Source organism: Canis lupus, chromosome 24 (genome assembly GCF_048164855.1).
Source record: "Canis lupus baileyi chromosome 24, mCanLup2.hap1, whole genome shotgun sequence".
Taxonomy (NCBI): domain Eukaryota; kingdom Metazoa; phylum Chordata; class Mammalia; order Carnivora; family Canidae; genus Canis; species Canis lupus.
In genome coordinates, this window is record NC_132861.1 from 1,138,604 (window position 1) to 1,166,018 (window position 27,415).

At 38.1% G+C, this 27,415-nt stretch overlaps 1 protein-coding gene across 1 annotated transcript in view; it reads right to left on the minus strand.

Annotated features, from left to right (window-relative positions):
* Nucleotides 1–27,415, minus strand: part of LOC140616584 (ankyrin repeat domain-containing protein 26-like) — a 71,971-nt gene that overhangs the window by 17,758 nt on the left and 26,798 nt on the right. Inside the window, 7 exon segments of the mRNA XM_072797195.1 lie at nucleotides 1,338–1,425; nucleotides 1,647–1,779; nucleotides 3,057–3,350; nucleotides 11,305–11,437; nucleotides 19,559–19,671; nucleotides 23,434–23,527; nucleotides 24,073–24,143. Of these exon segments, the coding sequence (XP_072653296.1) occupies nucleotides 1,338–1,425; nucleotides 1,647–1,779; nucleotides 3,057–3,350; nucleotides 11,305–11,437; nucleotides 19,559–19,671; nucleotides 23,434–23,527; nucleotides 24,073–24,143 (926 nt within the window).

The following is a 27,415-nucleotide window of genomic DNA, read 5'->3' on the forward strand; positions in this document are numbered from 1 at the left end:
ATTAGCTGATAACACACTTACCAAGGCCCTGGAAGTAGAATCTGCCCTTTTTGTCTTCCACACACACCCTCATGCCCACCATGATGCTATTTTTAGCCACATTGGGATTTATACTGCCTTTCACCCCAGTGTGAATCTTTCTCTGTTTCACATGTATACTTTTATATAAAGTAGAAAACATACAAAGGTTTCCCCCACCCTCAGGCTCTCTAGTAATAATACCAAAGACACAATCAAGAAAGTTAATTTACCAACCTGTATAGTATTGGCACTTGATCTTTTGGGTTAAAGGTGTAATCTTCCAAAAATGAACTCATTAATATTTCTATTTAGGGTAATTCTGACAAAAAATTTTATAGTAATATGCTGTCTAAATACCCACTATTTGCTTCAACGTGGATGGAACTGGAGGGTATTATGCTGAGTGAAATAAATCAATCGGAAAAGGACAAACATTATATGGTCTCATTCATTTAGGGAATATAAAAATTAGTGAAAGGGAATAAAGGGAAAGGAGAGAAACTGAGTGAAAATATCAGTGATGTTGACAAAACACGAGACACACCTAACTCTGGGAAACAAACAAGGGATGGTGGAAAGGGAGGTGGGCAGGGGATTGGGGTGACTGGGTGATGGGTACTGAGGGGGACACTTGGGCGGGATGAGCACTGGTTGTTATGCAATATGTTGGCAAATTGTTATGCAACATGTTGGCAAATTGAACTCCAAAAAAAATTAAAAAAAATAAAAAAAATTTTAAGTAGGGTTGTAGAGATGCAGTATGTGAATCTGCTTTTTCCACTATAAATTTTATGAAGTTTAAATATAGACACGTATTCCCAATGAAAATTTAGTGTTCTAATTGAAATATACCATAATTGTAAAATACATGCTAGATTTTTAAGACTTCGAATGAAAAAAATATGAAATATCTCAGTAATAATTTTATATTGATCACAAGTTGAAAGGATATTTTTTGATGTATTGTGTTAAATAAAATATATCAACTTTAAAAAAATAATATGCTGTCTAAATTATAAAGTTTTAAACAATTAGTTTGTAAAGACAACAAGATAGAGTAACTGAAAATATTAACGGGAAAAAGTAAAATCATATAACCCCCCCACACACAAAAAAAAAAAAAAAAGAGGAGAGGGGCAAACTATCCTGGATGAACATAAAATGGTAAGTTTATTTACAAATGTTATTTTCCAAAATTATACTATCCAGTTGGCTTTCACTTCCTACTAATCTCATGAACCCATCTCCATAAAAATTATGCTTTAGAGGCAAATCAATAAGCTAAATCTATTTTCATTGATTCTGTTTTAACTTACTTGCTCAGTTTTTTTGTCAATGACATTCGCATTTCTGATTCTTCTAGGTAGAGTTGCCTGTACTTTTCCTTTTTTTTTTTTTTTTTTTTTTAAGTTTTATTTTTTTTATTTTATTTTTTTTTTATTTATGATAGGCACACAGTGAGAGAGAGAGAGGCAGAGACACAGGCAGAGGGAGAAGCAGGCTCCATGCACCGGGAGCCCGACGTGGGATTCGATCCCGGGTCTCCAGGATCGCGCCCTGGGCCAAAGGCAGGCGCCAAACCGCTGCGCCACCCAGGGATCCCTACTTTTCCAATTCTATTTTAAGTTCCTGAGAATTTCTTATTTGGGATTGAAGTTCAGATTCCAGCTCTTTAATTCTGAGTGCCACTTGACTTCTTATTGAAGCATCATGACTTGCTCTTAACTGCTCTAAGTTTTCTTGAGATGCTGCTTGTCTCTAAAGCAAATTAAAAGCACAGTTTTAAAACAGCTAAAACTTGAGTAATTATAGTATATTTCTTTCCTTCAGTTGGGACTCAATGATTCAGAGAGCAATTTTAAATGTGTAAAAAAAAAGCTGAAGTGTAAAATATTTATCACCAATGTCACCTGAATTGAATCTGAATGATAAAAATAAAGTTTAATCATTCTTATATTAGTACTCATGCAATCTGATACTTCAAAGAACAAGAGAATCAATTAAAAATTTTAAAAAGTGCATAATACAACTTGAGAATAACCTGTTTCTTGATTTCTGCTCAGAGCATGTTCTCAGTCAGAGGTCCTGAGGCCAAGCCCTGTGTCGCACCCAGTATGGAGTCTACCCAGGATTCATTCTGTCTCTCTGTCTCTCTGTCTCTCCCCCTCTGCCAATCCCCCTGCTCATGTTCAATAAATAAATAAGGAAATAAATAAATAAATGAAATCTTCAAAAAGGAAGAATAACCTAGGAATGGAACATGGAGCCCAATGCAGGGCTTGATTTCACAAACCTGAGACCAAGACCTGAGCTGAGATCAAGAGTCTGCTGCTTAACCAACTGAGCCACCTAGATACTCCATGGTAAAAGTTTTATTTTTTTAAATTTATTTATTTTTAAAGATTTTATTTTATTTATTCATGAAAGCCAGAGAGAGAGAGGGGGGCAGAGACACGGGCTGAGAAGGAGGCTCCACCCTGGGAGCCCGATGTGGGACTCGATCCTGGGACTCTAGGATCACGCCCTGGGTCAAATGCAGGTGCTAAAACCACTGGGCCACCCAGGAATCTCCATGGTAAAAGTTTTATTTTATTTTATTTTTTTCCCCATGGTAAAAGTTTTAAATCACAATTTTTTCTTTTCCTCTTAATAGTCTTGTTTCAGGGGATCCCTGGGTGGCTCAGCGGTTTACCACCTGCCTGCGGCCCAGGGTGTGATCCTGGCATGGAGCCTGCTTCTCCCTCTGCCTGTGTCTCTGCTTCTCTCTTCCTCTCTCTGTGTATCTCCTGAACACATAAATAAAATCTCAAAAAAATAGTCTTGTTTCATACATACTGGTCATAAATCATTCTGAAAGATCAATTTAGTGAGAATAATGATGAAAACTGAAATCTTTACAGGGAGGAACGAATGCCTCCAGAAATATACCAAACAGATTGCTGTAAAGGAAGCAGAGGAAACCTACACAATGCATATAACCAAAGTGTAATTTGTAATGAAATAAATGAAAGCATATCACAGATCAATAAACTAACCTGTAAAAATAGATTGACTTCTTTTAATCTTTCTTCTACAATCAATCTTACTCTCTGGTCAATCTCCCATTTATAATACTTTTCTACTTGAATGCCTTGTACCACATTGACTTCTGCATGACTTCTGAGGTTTACTACTTTTTCTTCCAAGTTCTTTTTAATCTGTTTTAGTTTTTCACATTCCCTCCCTGTTGCTTTCATAGATAATAACTCCTGTTGAAGAACTTGATTTTTTGCATCCAGGTCTATACATCTTGAAGATTCAGTTTCCAATCTTGCTCTAAGATCACCAATCTGCATGAATAGAACAATACAGTTTGGAAATGGAATGAAATTAGTTTAACTCAAAACTATAACCAACATTTTAAAAAACATTTTATGTTTAAGTCTCTGTACTGAACCGTAGGCTCGAATTCATAACGTCAAGATCAAGAGTCATATGCTTTACTGACTGAGTCAGCCAGGTGCTCCCATTTTAAAATAAATTCATTTGCAATAAAATATAATCTATATTGTAGTAGAGTCTTAGAATGTGGAACCCTGAAGCACTTAGAAAATTAAGAACAGTGTTAAAACCACTAGGAGTTATTAAAAAAGATCTCTGCTATCATTGTCTTTGCCACACAACATTTGTACTTCATTTTATATATTTTTCTATGACTGCTTCAGATCTTTCCTCCATAAAATAACTGTAAGTCACCTCTTAGTATAAAGTCTCTTATATAGGCAAATGGAATTCAAATAAAATTTTAAAAAAGAAAAGAAAGTCTCTGGCCCCTTCCCCCATCCTAACACACCATAATTTTTAAAAATTATTTATTCATGAGACACATAGAGAGAGGCAGAGATATAGGCAGAGGGACAAGCTCCACAGGGAGCCCGATGAAGGACTCGATCCCAAGGCCCTAGGATCATGCCCTGAACCAAAGACAGATACACAAACCACTGAGCCACTCGAGTGTCCCAATGAATACTCCCATTAATTTTTAAAAAGTTTTAGTAATATCATATTGACTTATGTAGGTCTGAACCAATAAATGCTTCCTAAGAGAAGACCTTGAAAATAAGACTCTAATTATTGAATCTATAAATACTGATTCTAAGCCACAAGCCTTTTTCTGAATTACAAATGATTTACATTAATTTGAATTGCATTCCCAGGAGAAATGATTCTCAGGATTAAGAAACCACACCTCTCAGCATAAAAATTTAGTGAGATGAAACTTATACTTTCGGACAAAAAAAAAAACCGCCTAATTGAATAGTATTATCTTATAATCCTCTGTTACTCCCACAAAACAAGGGAACATATTAAGCACCAAAAACCACCACTGAAAAACCTGACAGGGTTTCAGTGATTCTGAGTTGGGAAGAACTTCTTTCTTCTGGATATGATTGATAAGACAGGGTAAGTGGATGTGGTGGTTTTATAAATTTTTTGACACTTCTCCCATGATAATCCCACCCCTTAAAATGTGCTGACCTTAGTAATTGGTTTCCAGTGAATAGAATTCGGCAGAACTGCTGTGTGATTTTTTTAAGGCTAGGTTAAAAAATGTGATATAGCTTCCATTGACATTCTTCTTCTAGGGAAACTAACCCTTAGAATCTAGCTGCTGTGGGAAGCCCAGGCCACCTGGTGTGTCTTCATGTAGACATTTCAGCTGAGACTGACCCAGCTAACGTCCTTGCCAAAAGCCAGCCTCAACAGCTAAACATTTGCATGAATGTGATTTTAGATGATTCTAGTCCCCAGCTTCCAGTCATCTCAGCTGACACCAAATGAAGAAGAAATGAGTTGGCCTTACTTGGCTTTGCCTAAACTAAACACTTGTGAACCAAATAAATGCTGTTTTGAGCAACTAGGTTTTCAGGTGGTTTATGATGCCACAATAAATAACTGGCACAGAAACTGGTATTAAACATGGGGTGCTGACATTAAAATATTTAAACCTGAACCTCCTTTGAACCGAGAGGTAGGTAGAAACTGAAAGGATGTAGGGAAGAGTAAGAATGAAAACCAAAAGGGCTTCCAACAGACTGTTAATGGAAACCTGATGGCCCTTGAAGAGGCTGACAGTAAAGGTTCCAGGCAAGTGAAGAAAATGACACTAGAGGAAAAGGAACTCGCGCCACAAACCACTTGAAAGTAAAACGGGACACAAAAGATAAACTAAACAAGGTCTATGCAGTATGAAAGACCCGGACAAACTGGGTGCAAATATTTTTTCCACATTTATAGCCTTTCCATATGCTGAAATGTCAAATAATGCTAAAATAAAGAAATGCATCCTGGGTCAAGAGCAAATCCAGGAAAACATGGCCTATGGATGAAGCCAAGATTATAAAACCTTTTGTTAAGACCTCAGAAGGATTTCAGGTATGTCTCAAATTTCTTTAAGGATCTTAAGAGTATGAGCTTCACAGGAGAGCCCAGTTGAAAAGTTTATCTCAAAAAGATCCGGGAGACTGGCTTTTCTACTGACATAAAATCAATCCATTGATTCTCACAGAAAAACTCAAGAAGTTAAGAAAATTATAGCATCAAAACCACTGTTTGCGAGCTTGGACTAAAAGAGACCTAGATAGCACAGACTGAAAATAGGCCTTTGGGTCTTAGAAGTCCCCACAGGGAGGCAGCAGGCTGAAAACACAACTGCAAACACAGGTCATTGGACAGAACCAAGAGCTCAGAGAGGATAGATAGCAGAGAGCCATGGAGAAAAATTTCCATGGTTTCAGACTAAGTCTGACTGAAAAATGGACAGCATGCATCAGGCTGCATTTCAAACCTGCTATGGTCTAGTGTGACTTCCATTTTCTTTCTGAATGGAAGAGTCTTTAGCAAGTAACCAGAATGTTGTGTTTTCAATAGTAGAGAACTGTTCTCTTTAATTCTCAAGTCTTCATTCCTATTGAGAGAACCTGCACTCCAGGGACTAAAATTTAGACAACAAAACCCTGGCACCTTATCCCCGCTGCATCTGATTAAGATGGCAAGATCTTGGACTCCATCCTGAACCCGATGCCATGATAACTGAGATTTGTCGGAGGTACTGGGAGGAGGTGAGTGCATTTTTCATGTGAAAGGAATATAGAACACTGTGGCCAGTGGGTAAATTACACTAAAAATTGCGTTCTTCATGTGTTCATAGGTGTTCCAGTATTCCATTAAAACTAAACAAAACAGGGATCCCTGGGTGGCGCAGTGGTTTGGTGCCTGCCTTTGGCCCAGGGCGCGATCCTGGAGACCCGGGATCAAGTCCCGCATCGGGCTCCCAGCATGAAGCCTGCTTCTCCCTCCTCCTCTGTCTCTCTCTCTCTCTCTCTCTCTGTCTATCATAAATGAATAACAAATATTAAAAAAAGGTTTTGGACAATTGTGTTTTCATTTTCATTTGTTTCCATGTATTTTGAAATTTCTTCATTTATTTCCTGGTTGGCCCACACATTGATAGTACGATGTTATTTCACCTCCATGTATTTGTGGTCTTTTCAGACGGTTTTTTGTAGTCCACTTCTAGTTTCATAGTATTGTGGCCAGGAAAGGTGCATGGTAGGACTTCAATCTTTTTGTACTTCCTAAGGCCTGTTTTGTGGCCTAATGTATGATCTAGTCTAGAGAATATTCCAGATCTGTATTCTAATTTCATTTATTGCACTCTTCATCTCAGATTCTTTTTAAACTCTTCTATCTCTGTTGTAAGGGTCTCACTGATGTCTTCCATTCTTTACTCAAGTCCACTGAACATCCTTATGGTCACTGCTTTAAATTCTCCACCAGGCACGTTATTTCTCTCTCTCTCACTTAGATCTCTGGCCCTGTGGCATTATCCTGTTCTTTCATTTGAGATAAATTCCTCTGTCTTCTCATTTTGTCTAGGTCTCTGACAGTTTCTCTGGGTTAGCAAAGCCAGTTATGTCACTTGTTCCTGAAAGTAATGGACCACTGAAAATGGTCCCGTAGTGCCCAGGGCCTGGTGCTTGAGGGAGGGTCTCCAGGGTGTGTGGCATGCACTCTGCTACTGGGTTCTGGCTCCTCTATCCCTCAGGCCAGTCATCTGAGAGATAGGCTCTCAGTATCTGCTGTGGGCAGTGTTTGGTACTTGGCCTGAATCTAGCAGGTTTGAACTAGCTTGCGAAATGAGACCTGTCACACTCCACTGGAACTGAGACCCTGCAAAACTCTGGTCGGGACACATGGTGTCCGCAGGGGTTTGTACTGGTCTTCTGGGGGAAGGGCTTGCTGTGCTGGAACTGAGGCAAGCATGATTGAAAAGGGCAGTTCCCCTGGAGTGCAAACGGGTGGTGGCTGGTGTAAGCAAGTTAGGCAGCTGGTGTCAGAGTGACACTGATTCCCACAGGTGGCTCTGTGTTTGTGCTCAGGGCCAGGGGAGGGAAATGGCACCAGCCAGCTGCTTCCGTTCTGTGTGCCTCTCTCCAAGTATAGTGCCCTACACCTTCTACCGTAGCCAAACCCAATAACCTTTAAAATTCCAGGCTTTAATCCCTCCATAGTTGCAAGAACTCAGTAAATTCAGCCACTCTCCTTTTCCAAGCCAGTGGCTACGTGCATTCCCAGGTGTTCTCTCCTGCCCTTCGCTGGGACCACTACTCCCTCCCATCTGCTGCAGATAGGATCTCTTTCTCTTCTAAACTATATCTCTGTACTTCCGACTTTCTTTAAAGTGGCCTCTTCTCTCTCTTTAGTTGTGACCTTTGTTCTGTCAGTATTCAGGTAGATTTCTGGGGTATGTAGGATGAGTTGATAGGTATCTAGTTGTATTAGTAGGATGAGGTGAGTCTAGGCTCCTCCTACCCTGCCACCATCTTCCTTTCTCTAAGACATTTTTTTCTAAAGAATCCCTTCAATTACAAATTATTAAAACTAGACAAGAACTCCTCTTTTAAATTTCCCCTCATGTTAGGGGAGAAAAACGACTGGCAAGCAGAGAGACATGTGATTTGAAGTATAACAGCTGAACAACTAGTAAAAGTTTAATAAGCAAAACGGAACCTTTTATCTGAATTCAAGTAACTGCAATTCTAAAAGAAAGAGGCAGCATTGAGTGCTTTTATTTTTTTTTAATTTTTTTTGCGTTTTTTTATTTATTTATGATAGTCACAGAGAGAGAGAGAGGGGCAGAGACACAGGCAGAGGGAGAAGCAGGCTCCATGTACCGGGAGCCTGACATGGGATTCGATCCCGGATCTCCAGGATCGCGCCCTGGGCCAAAGGCAGGCGCCAAACTGCTGCGCCACCCTGGGATCCCCATTGAGTGCTTTTAAATCAATAATCTTCATTCTCCCTTCATCAGTGATGAAATAAGGAGAACGTTATGGAATAATTTCTAATCTTTTCATTAGCGAAACAAATGTATTGTCCTTTGGCACACTTAAATTAAATATAATTTCTCCTTTATCTTACTGCAAGCTTATTTTTCAGGGGAGGTAGTAAGACTATCTCATCTTTATATCGTACTAGAATGCTTCTCCATATCATATAGGTTCACTTTGAAATTTTTTTGTGATTCAAATTGCTCGCCTACTATTTGTCTCTGATAATGTGATTATTTTTAAAAATATTTAATTTATTTATTCATGAGAGACACACACACAGAGACAGAGGCAGAGACACAGGCAGCGAGAGAGGTAGGCTCCATGAAAGGAGCCTGACGTGGGACTCAATCCTGGGTCTCCAGTATCACGCCCTGGGCTGAAGGCAGTGCTAAACCACTGAGGACCCGGGCTTCCCTGATAATTCAATTAAATGCAACAAGATATTTTACAGGTGTATTCTTGACATAATGTAATGAAATGTTTATTCTATTAATTACGTATTGACCTATCAAAGTACAGCTATGCATATCTTTCTATTTCAGTAAAAGAAGATGGATACAGGCAACTCTGTTTTCCAAGAATGTAGGATCTGTGCCAAGAACGGGATCGGCACCAGTCTTGTATGCACAAGAACCACGTCAAAAGAGTATCTAATTGTGAACTTTAAGATGATGGATTAGCAAGACTTCCAAACAGGAAGGCTGATAACCCAGAGTTAATCCTTTATATCCTAGATGGTGAAATCTATGGGTGAGTCTATGCATTATAACAAGTTAATAAAACACAACGAAGTACATAGTAGACAGTGGATCCTACAACCAAGACGATGGAAATGGATGCGGGAGGCACTGAGTGAGAAACTACAGGTATTACTGGAGAAGAGAAATGGGACTCTATCTTTTTGAGCCTGGCTTCTCATTGTGTCAGGTAGTCAGCAAGACATAAGCTGGCAAAAGGCTCCTTCAAAAAGTATAAGTCTCTACAGGAGTAAAGTTAGGTTCTACTACATTGACTTATTACATAATTGTAATATAAATGAGTGGTAATTTGCAAGAGGACTAGGAAAGAATTCTCATAAAATTTGATTTGGTAGTGGCCTAAGGATAGACATATAGGTCAATGTATTACAATTGAGAATCTAAAAATAAACTCTCAAATTATGGTGGATTGATTTTCAACAAGGGTGTCGAGACACTAAAATGGAATAAGAATAGTCTTTTTAACAAATGGTACTGAGACAAATGGATATCCACACACAAAGTAATAAAATTAGACCTCTACCTCACAACATATGTACAAACTTAACATGAAATATTAAGAGCTAAAATTATAAAACTCATAGAAAAAACAGGTGTGTATGTTCGTGATTGCATTTGGCAACAGTTTCTTAAATATGGCATCAAAAGACAGAAACAGATTAAGGATTTCATCAAAATCTAAAAAATAAAAACTTCTATGCTTCAAATGTAACCATCAAGCAAAAGTGAAAAGGCAAGGTGATGAATAAAATATTTGAAAATCATATCCCTGATAAGGGGTCTGTAGTTAGGATATAGATAGAACTCTTACAATAATGAAAAGACAGTCCAATATAAAAATGGGCAAAATAAATGATTAGTTCTTTAAGCAAGATATAGAAATGAATAATGACCACATATAAAGGTGAGATGCTCAACATCACTAGTTCTAAGAAATATGCAAATTAAAACCACAAGACAGATGGAACTCAACAAGTGTATTATGCTAAGTGAAATAAGTCAGAGAAAGACAAATACCATATGATTTCACTCCTATGTGGAATTAAGAAAAAAAAAAAACCAACAACAGATGAACATAAGGGAAGGTGGAAAAAAAGGAGAGAAAGAGAGGCAAACCATAAGAGACTCTCAACCATAGAGAATAAACTAAGTGTTGCTGTCGAGGTGGGCAGGGGGGGCTAGATGAGTGATGGGTATTAAGGAAGGCACTTGTACTGATGAGCACTGGGTATTTAAGTGAGGAATCACTAAATTCTATTCCTGACACCAATATTACATGATATGTCAACTAACGAGAATTCAAATAAAAATTTGAAACAAATGAAAATACCCCTACAACGTGTCATTTTACACCTAATAGGATAGCTATAACAAAAACAACAGATAATGACAAACATTGACAAGAATCAGGGAAAATGAGAATCCTCAAACACTGGTGACATAAATGTAAAATGGTGCAGCCAGTTTGGAAAATAGTCTGGCAGTTCCTCAAAAGGTTTAAACCAAAAATGTTAAAGGTCCTTTAACATATGAACTAACAATTCCATTTATAAGTATATACCCAAGAGAAGTGAAATGTTCACGCAAAAGCTTGTACATGTGCATTCACAACAGCATTATTAACAACAGCCAAAAAGTGTAACAGCTCAAACGTCCACCAAATGATAAATACATAAATAAAATGTGGGCTGTCCATATGGTGGGATAGTATTCAGAACTAAAAAAATAATAAAGTTCTGACACATGGCACAAAATAAATCTAAAAACATGCTAAACCAAAGAAGGCAGTCACAAAGGATCAAATATTTGGTGATTCCATTGAGATGACCTGTCCAAAATCAGCAGCAAATCGATAGAGACAGAGACTAGAATGGTGACTACCTATGGCTAAGAAGAATAGGGAGGGGGAAACTAGCATGAGGTGCCAGTTAAAGGGCATAGGGTTTATTTTTACGGTGACAAAATGTTCTAAAATGGATTGTGGTAGTCTTTGAATATGCATCTTATGTTCATTATATCTCAATAAAGTTATTACCAAAAATATATATCAAGTATGTAAGATTACTAGGAAAATCTGTATTTTACTGCTCAAATCACAGAGGGATTTATTTCCCAATGATTTTAGAGTCCCAAAACTAATTAAAAATTACCTTCTGTCTTAGCATATTAATCTGAATTTCCATTTCCGTTTGACTGGTTTTTAAATCTCCATAGAAAGGAAGCTCTCCATTTTCATATTTACTTAACATCCTTCTTAACATGTTTATTAAGTGGTTCTTAAGCCTGCAGAAGGTATAGAATGAGTAAGTCAGGTCCTTTAAGAAGAAATATTTAATACTTATTTAAATAGATAATATGTTCTATCACAGAAACAAATCTATACTTATGATATCTCATTTGTTCCAATCTCTCATTGTTTGAGAGAATACCAACTAAATTACATTGCTAAGTAAAAAAATATGGAAAAGATTTTTATGACACATATGGCAGTTAAAGAGTTAACAGGGTAACTATATTAAGAGTTCTTGTAAGTTATTATTAATATCTATTTTCAGTATGTGAATATAAAAATTAATCTATTATTAGGTAGTAGAGGCTAGTAATCCACGGTGAGGAAGAAAAGCATCCTCATCTATTAATGTTTTATAAAGACACAAAAATACATTTTGGTACCCACCTACCCCAGTCTAAAAGAAGGAAAGAAAATACAGACAAAAAACATCAAAGGAGATCATTCAAAACAGAAAGAGAAACAGGAAAGAAAAATATTTATAAAGTTTGAATTCAGAGGAAGAAGGAAGAGGCAGAGCTTTAGAAGAAAGGAAATCAGCAGAGAGAGAATGTATGATGATGGCCTATGAGACTGTTTTAAACAAAAATCGAATACCTTGGCTAGTACACTCTTAGGAAAGTGAAGGATGCCAAACAATGCAGAGAAACAAAGTTAAATGACAGAAAAGTTTTGGCGGATCAGAGCAAAATTTAAATACTCAGCAAATAAGCAGAAAGGAAGCCAGGTGGGAGCTTCAGAGACATCGGAAAGACTTTTTTAAAAATCTGACTAGTGAAATTGCTCATTTTATTCTTCATGAAGTCAGACATATATTTTTGTATGAATGATATATTTTATAACTAGAAAATGCAGGAAGAAAATGTAAGCCACTTGAGTCAGAGATGGCAGAGCAAGAGGAGAACATAGTTTTGTCTGATCCCAGAAATTCAGCCAGAGAGCTTTCAAATCATTCTGAACACCTGTGAAATCAACCAGAGATCTAAGGAAAGAATTGCAACATTTCTACAAATAGAAAAGTGACCACTTTCTGCAAGTCTTGGTTAACTTTCACCTTCAGAGTTACCTTCTATTCTTTCACCGTACTTAATTTTATTTCTATATACATGTAAGTCCTGCTTGTTTTTCCTTTGGGATATATTTCTCTAACAAAAAGACATAGGATATGGTATATTACTCAGTTCTGTTCAACTGGGTGATAATATCCTTTTTTAAAAATTTATTCATGATAGTCACAGAGAGAGAGAGAGAAAAGAGAGAGAGAGAGAGAGGCAGAGACATAGGCAGAGGGAGAAGCAGGCTTCATGCACCGGGAGCCCGATGTGGGATTCGATCCCGGGTCTCCAGGATCACGCCCTGGGCCAAAGGCAGGCGCTAAACCACTGCGCCACCCAGGGATCTCTGATAATATCCTTTTTATTTTGACTTTTAATTTCCATTTTTACACTTACATTCTAGACTTTCCTTGTATTTAATTTTATTTTTGTATATATACAAGGTTTCCTCTTAACCATTTGGGGATGCAATTTCCTAACAAAAAGACCAAAATTCACATAGTATCGGTGTACTGCTCTGCTCTCTTGATCTTTCTAATTCTATTATCTCCTTTGTTAACCTTTAAATTGGCTTCGGGTCTCTTCTGATTTGTTTAGCATGTATTTATCTGGGGTCATTCTTGATATTTTTCTATTCTGTTCTCTCACTCATCTCTTCTTCTCTGGACAGAATGACAAGATGGAAAAACTCACTGCCACAAAGAGAACAAGAGGTAGTACTGACTGCCCAGAACCTAATCAGCATGGATAGAAGGAAGAGGCTGGAGTGAGAGTTCAGAATAATGACCATCAAGATAATAGCTGGGCTTAAAAGACACACAGAGGACACTAGAGAATGCCTTTCTGGAGAAATAAAACAACTGATATCTAATCAAGTTGAGATAAAAAAAGGCTAATCTTAGTGAGATGCAATCAAAAATGAAGGTTCTAACTGCTAGGATAAATGAGGTTTCACAGAGAAGTAGTGATATAGAAGACAAAACAATGGAGAATAAAGAAGCTGAGGAAAAGCAAGAGAAACAACCACTGGACTATGACAGGAGAATTTGAGAGATGAGTCGTACCACACAGCAAAACAATGTTAGAATAATGGGGATCCCAGAAAAAGAGGGGAAGGAGGGGGAAGAAGGCATATTTGAGCAAATTATAGCAGAGATCTTCCCTCATCTGGGGAAAGAAACAGGCACTCAAGTGCCAGGAGGCACAGAGGACCTTCCTCAAAATCAATAAAAAACAGGTCAATATCTCCAAGCAAAGCTTGCAAATTTCAGACACAAAGAGAAAATCCTGAAAGCAGCTTGGAACACGAGGCCCTGAACCAAGAAGGAGAGAAATATTCAACTGGCAGCGGATCTATCCAAAGAGACCTAGCAGGCCAGAGAGAGCTGGCATGATATACTCAGGGTGCTCAATGAGAAGAATCTACAGCTAAGAATTTTATCCAGCAAGGCTCTCATTCAAAATACAAGGGGAGATAAAAAGCTTCCAGCACAAACCGAAACTAAAAGAATTTGTGATCCCTAAAACAGCCCTGCAAGAAGTGGTAAAGGGGAACCTTTAAGCAAACAGAGAGCCCAAAAGTAACAGACCAGAAAGGAACAGACACAGTACACCAAAACACGGACTTGACACGTAATACAATGGCACTACATCCATATCTTTCAATCGTTACTCTGAATGTAAACAAGCCAAATGCCCCAACCAAAACACACAGGGTATCCCAGTGGATTAAAAAAAAAAAAAAAAAGCAAGACCCATCGATATGCTATCTGTAAGAGACTCATTTTTAGACACAAAGACAACCCCAGATTGAAGGTGAGGGGGTGGAAAACCATTTTATCATATTAAAGGACATTAAAAAAAAAACTGAGGTGGCAATCTTGATATCAGACAAGTTGTATTTTAAACCAAAGACTGCATTAAGAGATGAAGAAAGACACTATGCCATAATTAAAGGGTCTATCCAAAGAGAAAATTGAACAATTATAAGTTTTAATGCCTCTAAAGTAGGAGCAGCCAACTATATAAACCGATTTTCTGTTAAGATTTCATTTATTTATTTATTTGACACAGAGAGAGAACAGAAGCAAGGGCAGCAGGAGAGGGAGAAGCAGACTCCCCACTGAACAGGGAGCCTGATGAGGGCTTGATCCCAGGACCCTGAGAACATGACCTGACCAAAGGCAAGGGCTTAACCGACTGAGCCACCCAGGCCCCCTTATGAGCCAATTAATATCAAAATTAAAGGAACACATTGATAGTCATACAATAATAGTAGGCACTTTAACACACCACTCACTGTAACGGCCAGATCATCTAAGCAGAAGATCCACAAGGGCACAAGGGCTTTGAATGACACACTGCACAAAATGGACTTCACAGATAACTTTAGAGCATTCCATCCTACAGCAACAGAATACACATTCTTCTCGGGTGCACATGGAACATGTTCCATACTAGATCATGTACTGGGTCATAAATGAGGTCTCAACTGATACCAAAAGATTGGCATCATTCCCTGCATACTTTCAGACCACAATGCTTTGAAACTGGAACTTGATCACAAGAGGAAATTTGGAAAGAATTCAAATACACGGAAGTTAAAGAATCAAGCCAAGGAATAAAAGCACAGTTTTAAAAACCTCATAGAAACGAACGAAAATGGAAACACAACTGCTCAAAACATCTGGGATGTAGCAAAGGTCATCCTAAGAAGGAAGTATATAGCAATACAAGTCTTTCTCAAGAAATGAGAAAGGTCCTAAGTACACAAGCTAACCTTACACCTAAAGGAGCTGGAAAAGAACAGAAGATTAAAACCTAAAAACAAAAAAAAAAAAAACAAAAAAAAAAACAAAAAAAAACAAAAACAAACAAACAAACAAAAAAAACCTAAAACCAGCAGGAGAAGAGAATTCATAAAGATCAGCGCAGAAATCAATGAAATAGAAACCAAAGGAACAGAACACATCAATGAAATCCGGAGCTGGTTCTTTGACAGAATAAGATCAATAAACCCCTGGACAGACATATCAAAAAGAGAACAGACCCAAAGAAATAAGATCGTGAATGAAAGAAGACAGATCACGACCAGCACCAGAGAAATACAGACAAATATAAGAACACATTCTGAGCAACTATATGCCAACAAACTAAGCAATCTGGAAGAAATGGATCCCTTTCTATCAAAATTGAAAACAGGAAGACACAGGAAACCTGAACAGACCCATAACCAGCAAGGAAATGGGAGCAGTCATCAAATATCTGCCAACAACCAAGAGTCCAGGACCAGGTGGCTTCCCAGGAGAATTCTACCACACATTCCAGGAAGAATTAATCTATTCTTCGGAGCTGTTTATAAAAATTAGAAATGGAAGGGAAACCTTCCAGTGTTTTCTGTGAGGCCAACATTACTCGGATCGCAAAACCAGAGCAAGACCCCACCCAAAAGAAGAATTACACTCCAATATCCCTGATGAACACGGATGCCAAAATTCTCACCAAGACACTGGCTGGGAGGATTCAACAGTACATTAAAGGATGATTCACCATGTCCAAGTGGGTTTTATGCCTGGGCTGCAAGGGTGATTCGACATCTGCAGATGAATCAATGTGATACACTACAGAAATAAAAGAAAGGATAAGAACCATAGGATCCTCTCAAGAGATGCAGAAAAAGCAGTTGACAAAGTGCAGCACCCTTTCCGGATCAATACTCTTCACAGTGCAGGGAGGAGGGGAGCACATCTCAATATCATAAAAGCCATCTACGAAAAGCCCACACCCGATGCCATTCTTTTTTTTTTTAATTTATTTTTTATTGGTGTTCAATTTACTAACATACAGAATAACACCCAGTGCCCGTCACCCATTCACTCCCACCCCCCGCCCTCCTCCCCTTCTACCACCCCTAGTTCGTTTCCCAGAGTTAGCAGTCTTTACGTTCTGTCTCCCTTTCTGATATTTCCCACACATTTCTTCTCCCTTCCCTTATATTCCCTTTCACTATTATTTAAATTCCCCAAATGAATGAGAACATATAATGTTTGTCCTTCTCCGACTGACTTACTTCACTCAGCATAATACCCTCCAGTTCCATCCACGTTGAAGCAAATGGTGGGTATTTGTCATTTCTAATAGCTGAGTAATATTCCATTGTATACATAAACCACATCTTCTTTATCCGATGCCATTCTTAATGGGGAAAAACTGAGAGCTTTGCCGCTAAGGTCAGGAACACAACAGGGAGGTCCACTCTCTGGACAACCAGTGTTGTTCGACATAGCCTCAGCATTTAGACAACAAAAAAAATAAAATAAAATAAAAAGGCGTCTGAATCAGAAAAGAACTCAAACTCTCACTTTTCTCAGAGGACATGATATCCTATGTGGAAAACTCAAAAGACTCTACGCCAACATTGTTAGGACCCTTTCCTGAATTCAGCAAAGCAGCAGGATAGGAAATCCATGCACAGAAATCAGTTGCATTTCTATACACTAACAATGAGATGGAAGAAAGAGAAACTGAGGAGTCAATTCCATTTACCATTGCACTAAACACCATAAGATACCTCGGAATAAACCCACCCAAAGAGACAAGGATCTGTACTCTGAAGAAGACAGGACATTCTGGAAAGAAATTGAGACATCATAAAGAACTGAAATCATTCCATGTTCATGGATTGGAAGAACAAATATTGTTAAAATGTCTATGCAAGCTCGAGCAATCTCTACATTCAATGCAATCTCTATCAAAATACTACCAACTTTTTTTTAAAGATTTTTTATTTATTTATTCATTAGACACACACACACACACACAGAGAGAGGCAGAGACACAGGTAGAGGGAGAAGCAGGTTCCATTCAGGGAGCCCAACGTGGCACTCGATCCTGGGTCTCCAGGATCACACCCTGGATTGAAGGCAGAGCTATACCGCTGAGCCACCTGGGCTGCCCCCAACTTCTTTGCATACAGCTGGAGTAAATAATACTAAAATTTCTTTGGAACCTTAGAAGACCCCGAATAGCCAAAGGTATGTTGAAAAACGTAGCCAAAGCTGGTGGCATTAGAAGCCAGTCTTTAAGCTCCATTGCAAAGCTGTGATCAACAGGACAGTATGGTCCTGGCACAAAAGCGGACATGTCAATCAATGGCCCAGAAGAGTAAGTCCAGAAGTGGACCCTCAACTCTATGGTCCACTCCTCTTCAACAATACTGGAAAGAAAATCCAATGGAGACAAAGCAGTCTCTTCAACAAATGGTGTGTGAAAATCAGACCACCACATGTAGAAGAATAAAACTAGACCATTTTCTTACACCATACACAAAAATAGAGTCAAAATGGATGAAACACCCAAATGTAAGATAGGAATCCATTAAAATCCTACAGGAGAACACAGCCAGCAACCTCTGTGACCTCGGCTGCAGCAACTTCTTGCTAGACATGTCACCAGACGCCAAAATGACCTACTGAGACTTCATCAAGATAAAAAGCTTTTACACAGCAAGGAAACAGTTGACAAAACCAAAAGACAACTGACAGAATGGCAGAAGGTGTTTGCAAATGCCTTATCAGATAAAAGGCTGGTATGCAAAGTCTATAAAGAGCTAATCAAAGTCAACACCCAAAGAAAGATAACCCAATGAAGAAATGGGAAGAAATGAAAGGACATGTCTCCAAAGAAGACATACATATGGCCAACAGACACATGAAAACATGCTCAACATCAGCTGGCACCAGAGAAATACAAATCAAAACCATGGTGAGTTTCCCCCTCACACCTTTCATAATGGCCAAAATTAGCAAGTCTGGAAATGACAGATGTTGGCGGGAATGCAGAGAAAGGGGGATCCTCTTACGATGTTGGTGGGAATGCAACCTGGTGCAGCCACTCTGGAAATCAGTACCGGAGGTTCCTCAAAGAGTTGAAAAAGGAGCTACCTATGTAAAACCCAGCAATTGCACTAGAAGGTATGAATCCCAAAGATCACTTTGGTCAGGATCCAAAGGGGCACCTGCACCCATATGTTTATACCAGTAAATATCCACAATAGCCAAACTAGGAGATCCGATGTTCTTTGAAAGAGGTATGTATAGGGATCCCTGGGTAGCGCAGTGGTTTGGCGCCTGCCTTTGGCCCAGGGCGCGATCCTGGAGATCCGGGATCGAATCCCACGTCGGGCTCCCGGTGCATGGAGCCTGCTTCTCCCTCTGCCTGTGTCTCTGCCTCTCCCTCTCTCTGTGTGACTATCATAAATAAATAAAAATTTAAAAAAAAAAAGAGGTATGTATAAAGAAGGCGTGATATAAATAAATAATCATATTTATTTATTTATTGGACAGAGAGAGAGAGAGAGAGAGGGAGGGAGAGAGAGAACAGAATATTACTTAGCCAATAAATAATGAAATCTTGGGACCCCTGGGTGGCTCAGTGGCTGAGAGTAGGCCTTTGGCTCCGGGCATAGGGGAAGGGAAGGAAAAGTAAAACAAGATGAAATCAGAGACACAAACCATAAGTCACTCAATACTAGAAAACAAACTGTGGGTTGCTGGAGGGGAAGGGATTGGGGGCGATGGGGTAACTGCCTGATGGGGATTAAGGAGGGCATGTGATGGCATGAGCACTGGGTGTTACATAAGACTGATGAATCACTGAACTCTACCTCTGAAACTAATATTACACTATAAGTTAATTAATTTGAATTCAAATAAATAATATAAAATAAAAAGAAATACAAGCGAATCCAAGATAACTTTTGATGTTGTTATATAATGACACAGTTAAGTTTTTAGAGATTAGGATATCTGGTCTAAAAAAAGAACACTGTTAAAAGGAAAGATTACCTAAGAACAAAGATATCTTGCAGAAAAAATTCACGGTGGACAATGAAAAGCGCAGTTGACAATATATGTCAAAGGCATTGTTGTTATTATTTAAGGAATCACGGAAGAGTAAATGTAGTATTTTGGCAAGAATTTCTATTTAGGTTTTTATAAACTACAATTACAGATAAATTAGTTAATTAATGGTTAAAGTGATGTGAAATATTAGTTTTACCCAGTATTCTCTTTTTCTAATTCCTCATTTTTCTTCACTTCTTGATCCAACCTGAACTGCAAAGGCTGTTTTAACTCCATACATTTCTTTAGGTTTTCCTTTTCATCACCACACTTTGGAAACAATTTTTTAAGAACATTAGTTTCAAAAATCAAGAGACTCCTTCTTCTTTTATAAAATGCTATTTCTCATGAATCCATGAGTAATATGTGTTTAGACAGGTTTATAAAATACATATAAAATGTAGATTATGAACCAAATGTCAATGAAAAGAAATCTCAAAAATAAGGATGTTTGTTAAAACAGCTTCAACTGAGTTTATATTTTCATCATTTTTGTTTCTAGAATTTAAATTGCCAAAATTTACTTGGGAAATACAGAGGTTTTTAATCCACATTAATGAAAAAATCTTTAAGGTGGCTATACTTACATCTGAGTTTCTAGAGATGTCCTAGAAGCAGTTTCACCAATGTCTTAAGATACTCTGGGTTTTGTGAGATCACAGCTTAAGATACAGTCTGAAAAATTCCCATACTGTCCCCATTATAATTTTGATGATCATCTGACTTTAGGATGAGATACTCTCCTTCTCTGCAAGCATTTCAAACATTTCTCTGCAAGATTTCAATTTCTTCTTTTCTATTGACCACTTTTCTCTCTAAATAAAATTCAAGGCTTCCCAATATTCTATAAAAACGTTTCCTTACTCTTGCAGCATTTTCGATCATCTTGCTTTTCCCCTTTCACTGGACTCGAACATTCTTTAATGTATCATCTCAGCCACAGATTCATCTTTTCATCGCGTCTTTTACACTAAAATCTGACTTTCAATCCTGGAATTCCACTAAAAAATTTTGACAATCATCAAGGATCTGTTTTTACAAGTCCTGATCCTGCTTTACTTCTCAGCAGCAGCTGAAAACAATGCCACATCTTCCCTCTGCTCTTCTAATCCCATTTCATTTCTAAATGACAACAAACGCTGACATTCAGTCCTTGGACCCTTGTTATTCCTCTTTTTTACATCCTCTCAGAGTTCTCCAAATCCCAAGGCTTCAAAACCAGATGCTCTATTCTACACTTTCAGCCTTGACCCATTTACTGAGGTCATGTGTATGCTTCCATCTTCCTTCTAGTTCCTCATAGACAATATTTTCAACCACACATTCAATACCTGTTACCTGATGTGCATTACCTTTCTAGTTAGCTAATCTGTTATTTTTATAGTTTTTTTAATTTATGTATTTGAGAGAGAGAGAGCATGAATGGGGAGAGGAGCAGATACAGAGTGAGAAGCAGACTCCCTGCTGCAGAGGGAGCCTGATGTATACAGGACTCGATTCTGGGACCTTGAGGTGATGACCTGAGCCTAAGGTAGATGTTTAACCCACTGAGCCACACAGGCACCTCACACAGTTAATCTTGTACATTTTATCTTGACTCTTTTTGGGATTACTTTGAGTTGTTATTTTTTAAAGATTTTATTTATTCATTTATTTATTCATGAGAGGTATGGAGGGAGAGGGCGGGGGGCAGGGAGAGAGAGGCAGAGAGAGAGAGAGAGAGAGAGGCAAAGAGACAGGTAGAGAGAGAAGCAGGCTCCATGCAGGGAGCCCCATGGAGGACTCCATCCCAGGACTCCAGGATCATGCCCTGAGCTGAAGGCAGACGCTTAATGAGAGAGACACCCAGGCATCTCGAGTGTATTTTTTTTTTAATTTTTTAAAATTTATTTATGATAGTCACACACACACACACACACACACACAGAGAGAGAGAGAGAGAGGCAGAGACACAGGCAGAGGGAGAAGCAGGCTCCATGCACGGGGAGCCCGACGTGGGATTCGATCCCGGGTCTCCAGGATTGCGCCCTGGGCCAAAGGCAGGTGCCAAACCGCTGTGCCACCCAGGGATCCCAGTGTATTATTTTTTAATCTGGGGGGGGGGCACCTTTACCCTCAGGATGCTGACCATTGTACTTTGTCTTGCTTTTCTTTTATAATGCAAAAGTTCTTCCCAAGGGTTGGATTATGAACGGTTTGCCTTTGTTTCCTTTTGAATACTTTCCTATTCCATAGAGACGTGAACTTACGGAAGTCTTCTTCTAAGTTCTTTTCAGACACATACTTGACTATTTTGTTCAGAGGCTTAAGTCAGCTAGAGCTAACTCTTCTTCCCAATCCATATTTCTTCACCTCAAAATGGTGTCCATGAAATATCTTAACACAGATGTAGTCTCTGTCCTGGGGATTCATGAGGTGAGAACCTTCTAGAGAAATTAGGGCTATGAACTAAGTTGCTGGAAAGCTATTTAAGTTTTTATTTTATAGGGTAAGCTTAAAGTGGCTAATCATTTTATACCATAACCCTAATTCATTTCTATAGGAATATACAGAATATCTATGGATATTCTTACAAACTCTGTAATATGTGGTGGCTTCCTAATAGATTCCTGTGTGATATTGTAGGGGGACAACTCATGGCACTCTCAGTCAGAGATAAGACTCCTTGTCAAGTTAACTGCATGAAAAGTACAGTAAAGCAACTTGAGCAGTTTTATATGAAGTCAGGAAAAAAAGTTTTTTTCGATGTTTCTTTGGCCACAGAAAGGACCAGTCAACAGAATGTGCTAGTTCCCCTGATAGGTATGATTGTTTAATGAAATTTGCATGTACCTAACTTATGTCACTGAAAGAAACTAGTTGTAGGTCCATCTACCTCATAGTTCCAACTTAGAAGTCCCAAAGCGATCTTCTCATCTTAAATCATTGGTAGCCACTCCTACAAAGGACGGTATGAATGGCACGATAATCATGTACTGCTTATAAATGGTTATATAGTTTTCACTACCTATCAATAAACTGGAGTCCTGGATTGCACATTAATCTTTTCTGAGATTGGACTGTTAAATCTCTGAAAGTATGATTAACTCAAGGTAATAGAAAAACATTCGTTTCTGAACTTGCAATGAATGCTAGGAGCACTAGGTTACTCTCTAAGGCCCCGACTGAGCAGTCATTTCTACTTTTTCACTGGCATCTCTTTTCCTTTACAAAATCCAACAAGGAGAAAACTACATCCCTTTGAGAAAAATGTTTGCATAATTACCTAGTAGTCATTCTACTTTTTTCTAAGATTCTATTTATTTATTTATGAGACACACACAAACACACTCACACACACACACACAGAGGCAGAGACACATGCAGAGGAGGAGCAGGCCCCATGCAGGGAGCCCCATGTGGGACTCAATCCAGGGACTGCAGGATCATGCCCTGGGCCCAAGGCAGGCACCAAACCACTGAGCCACCCAGGGATCCCCCTTGTAGTCATTCTTAATGAAGACAACACACTACCAATTTGTAATTACAAATCACCACAAATTATTAGTAAAGTAATTCATTCTCAAAATCTCAGTGAAGGGTTGAGATTATAAGAGAAAGTCAGCATTCAAGATCAAATTATTACTCAAAGTTTGGGGAATTTTAAACATATTGAAAAATATTAGCAGGGACTCAGACATTAGTATACCAATATTCATAGCAGCATTACCAACAATAGCTAAGAGGTAGAAAAACCCAAATGATCACTGACAGATAAACAAAATGTGATATATATATATAAAATACTGTTTTGCTTAGGCTATCACAATCCTTTTTATTAAAATCTTACTATAAAAGTGATTAATTTATGCATTCAGTCAACTTTATCTATAAAGAGGAATTATACCAAGAGTAGTTAAATAGCAACCATATGAATATAATAAATATTTTTATGAGTGAGAATTTTCATATTATCCAAAATGTTCTTATACACTACTACTAGAGATATAAAAATTCCTTCTCCTTAGGACAGAAATTAAGAGACTGACTTACCGAACTTGAACTTAACAGGTCTTTCTGAAGCTGTTCAATTTGGCCTGCTTGCTCCTTGACTGTAACTTTTAACTCGGCATTTTCAACTTCAAGCCTAAAATGCATATTTTAAAATATTTATTCTCAGACACAAATTTTAAACATACCACATAATTTCTAAACAAACATCTAAAGGTCTTACATAAATTCTTAGAAATTTAAAAAGTAGATTTGGCAATTGTGCCATTTTTCTGGTTGTGTTTTGGGGTTAATGTACAAAATTTAAAGATCGTAAGCAAAAAAGAAAAAAAAAGGATCGTAAGCAAAAATTATGCATTTCAAAATCCCACAAAGCTGATATTTTTACCCAGCTAAACAACAATGTATTTATCATAATGGATATATTTCTCATACTATACTACTTATCTGCTTTATAAATACTCAAGTTATTTTCTGTGCTGCTTTCAATTGTCCTGTTGCGGGACGCCTGGGTGGCTCAGTGGTTGAGAGCCTCCCTTTGGATCAGGGCATGATTCTGGAGTCCCAGAATTGAGTTCTGCATCAGGCTTCCTGTAGGGAGGCTGCTTCTCCCTCTGCCTATGTCTCTGTCTCTCTCTGTGTCTCTCATGAATAAATAAAATCTTAAAATAAATTGCATACTTTTTTATGTCATCTCTGAACTTCTGAATGCACCTTACAATCTTTGTTTGTAACTCCTTTGCTTCTTGTAGCTAAAAAAGAAAAGAAATACTTTTAACTACTGACAATCTAGTATAAAACCACCATCATCTGTTTTTGTAAATACAATGTCACTGGACACAGCCACATTTTCCTCTACATACTGATTTAAGGCTTCCCCAGAATTATACTGCTACAATAGAGACCTATGACATGCAAAGCCCAAAATATTTACAATCCCCTGACAGAAAAGCTTTCTGAGCACTCTTCTAGTATTAAAAAACAACATTCTAACGTTTTTAAATTATATTTTATCAGGTACACATACAAATTTACGTATTGTTCAAAGGCAGAAAGACAGGAAATTACCTTATGGTAAACTTTTCTAGTTTTCTATTCCAAGCACCACATCAATTACAATTTTAAATATTCACATTTACAAATCACCATGGGCATTCCAGTGATTATACAAGTTAACATGCTGCTTTCAGGGACAATCAGATATTTCAAGTAACAGCTTTAGAGGCAGGATCTCTGTAGGAACCAGAATGCCTGGATTTGAATTCCCAACTCCCCTGGGCATTTGCTGTTTGACCTTGAAAAATTACTTCAAATTCTGTGTCTCAGTTTCTTCATGTGTAAAATGAAGTTAATAATAGTATCTACCTCACTGTGATAGTTGGAAGTTTAAATTAGGGAATATACATAAACTACTTAGAAGAGTATGTGACACATACCAAATTCTAAGTGTCTGCAATTAGCATTATTATTGTTGTGTTTTACGTTCTAATGATATTTGATATTTTAGGCAGACGGCAGGCCAATGAAAGTGGTCTCTTACACAAGTTATATTGAAATCATTCTTCATACCACTGAAAGCGGTAGCAAATGGGGAGCATAAGGCCCAGGATATAGCCTCAGGACTTCAAAACACTTTCACTACAGGTGCCTCAGTGGCTCAGTCAGTTAGGCATCTGCTGTGGGCTCAGATCATGATTTTGGGGTCCTGGGATTGAGACCCCAACATCAGGGTTCCTGCTCAGCAGGGAGTCTGCTTCTTCCTTTCTCTCTGCCCCTCCCCCTGCTTGTGCACTCATGTTCTCTCTCTCTCCCTCTCCCTCAAGTAAAATCTTTAAAAACGGGATGCCTGGGTGTCTCAGCGGTTATGTATCACTTGACCTGGGACTTGGCTCAGGCTTGATCCTGGAGTCCTGGGATCAAGTCCCACATCAGGCTTCCTGCATGGAGCCTGCTTCTCTCTCTGCCCGTGTCTCTGCCTCTCTTTCTCTGTCTCTCATGAGTAAATAAACAAAAGTTAATTTTTTTAAATCTCCAAGAAAAAACTTTCAAAAATTCCACTAGCCAATGGTACTTTCCTCCACTTATAATAATTTTAATTTACCTCCTCTCTATACTACTCAGTGAACAATGCTCATGGACTACAGTGCAAACAGTAACTCCTACACTGAGTGATACATAACTTACATGACCATCAGAGGCAAGGTAAAGCCACTGACGTGGAAATAATGGACTCTTGCTAACCCAATGTTCCCAAATCATTTTATGTTCATATTGTTCATCTTAGCAACTGTTTATGTTAGAGGGCTTTAGCAAATACTCTGATGAGTAGAGATTAATTAAGGCTCCGTGGTGTGGCATATCAGAAAAGCTGCCCTCAGGGGCACCCGCTGGCTCAGTTAAAAGAACATCCAATGGTTAACCTTCAGTTCCTGTTCAAGCCCCACAATAGATGTAATGAATGATTATATAAAATAAATAAACTTAAAAAAAAAAAAACCTGTCCTCAGAGCTTTATAGTTGGTAAAGTGCTGGAACTCTGTAAATCTCAGTTCTGGTTGCATAATGAAGGCAGGCATATTTAGACTGTTTTGCCATAATCAGAAAAAAACAGCATCTGATTGAATACTTTGTCCGATCGGATTAAATGCTTTCAGTTTTACACTTAACTGCTTAAAATACATTTAGAATACAGCTTTGTTATGTCAATGTGTTTCAATCAGAAATTACTGCTATGGTATAAAGTACTTAATTTTATCCTAAAAACTGTTAAGATATTCTCAAATTTAGGCAAGGACAGGTACCATACACATAAAATATTTTCCCTCTTAGATACATTTGTACACAGGAAGACAGAATTATTGCTCATGAAAAAAAATAAAAACAATGTAAAATAAAGGACTAAACTGGTCTGCACAGACTAGATAATACATGTAAAATAAAGGACTAAACTGGTCTGCACAGACTAGATAATACGGGTGAAGAAAGTAAGTTCAGGGGGAGTTACAATAATCAGAGAAAGCCTCATGGAGAATGAGAGACAATGAGCCAGGACTCAATAGTGTAGGATTAGGCAAGAGGAAGGGAAACTAAAAAGACAGAAAGGGTAGAATGAGTAAATAAAAAAGGGTGAGAGATGGTAAAAATCACCCCAATTAACTTAAAGGATAAAATCTGATGGCAGAGAAATACAGATGTCCACACAACTAAACCAATGTTCACAGCAGCATTATTAATGGCCACAAAATGGTAATAACCCAAAGGTGCATTAAATGATGAATGAACAAGGGCGTTAGCCCACAATGGAGGACTGTCTGACCAGAAAAAGAAATGAAGCACTGACATATGCTAGAACACAGGCGAACCCTGAAAACAGGAAGTGAAAGAAGCGAGTCACAAAGGACCACACGTGGTGTGACTCCCTTTATAGGAAACATTCACAATAGGCAACTCTATGGAGACAAGAAGTAGACTTCTGGTTGCCCGAGGTCAAGGGCAACAGCTAAGGGTTTTTTTTCAGGGTGATGAAAATGTTCTGATGGCAGTGATAGTTGCAAAACCCTATAAATATACTCAGCGACAACAACACATGTTAAATGGGTCAACTGTATGGTAGGTGTATTTATAGCTCAATAAAGCTTTTAAAAAGAGTCAATGGCAGGACCTAGATAATTTTCTTAATTCTCTCTTTTGGCTTTATATACATCATCTGAATATTTCCATGCATTTTAATATATAAATATTAAAAATATAAATATTTTATAATATTTATAAATAAATATATTAAAAATAAATATATAAAAGGAAAAGAAAATGAAGGAAATGCCTCAGTTCCACTAGTTGTAACCTTTCTTTACAAGTTTTCCTGAAATCAGTACAGAGTCTATATCCATCAATAAAAGTGAAGATGAGAAGTAAGATGATTTTCTGAAACATTCCGTTAAACCTTATCTTCTGATTTTATCTAGCTCGCCTCATCATGGTAATAGAGATCTCATTAGAAAACATTGTTTTTAGGGCACTTGGG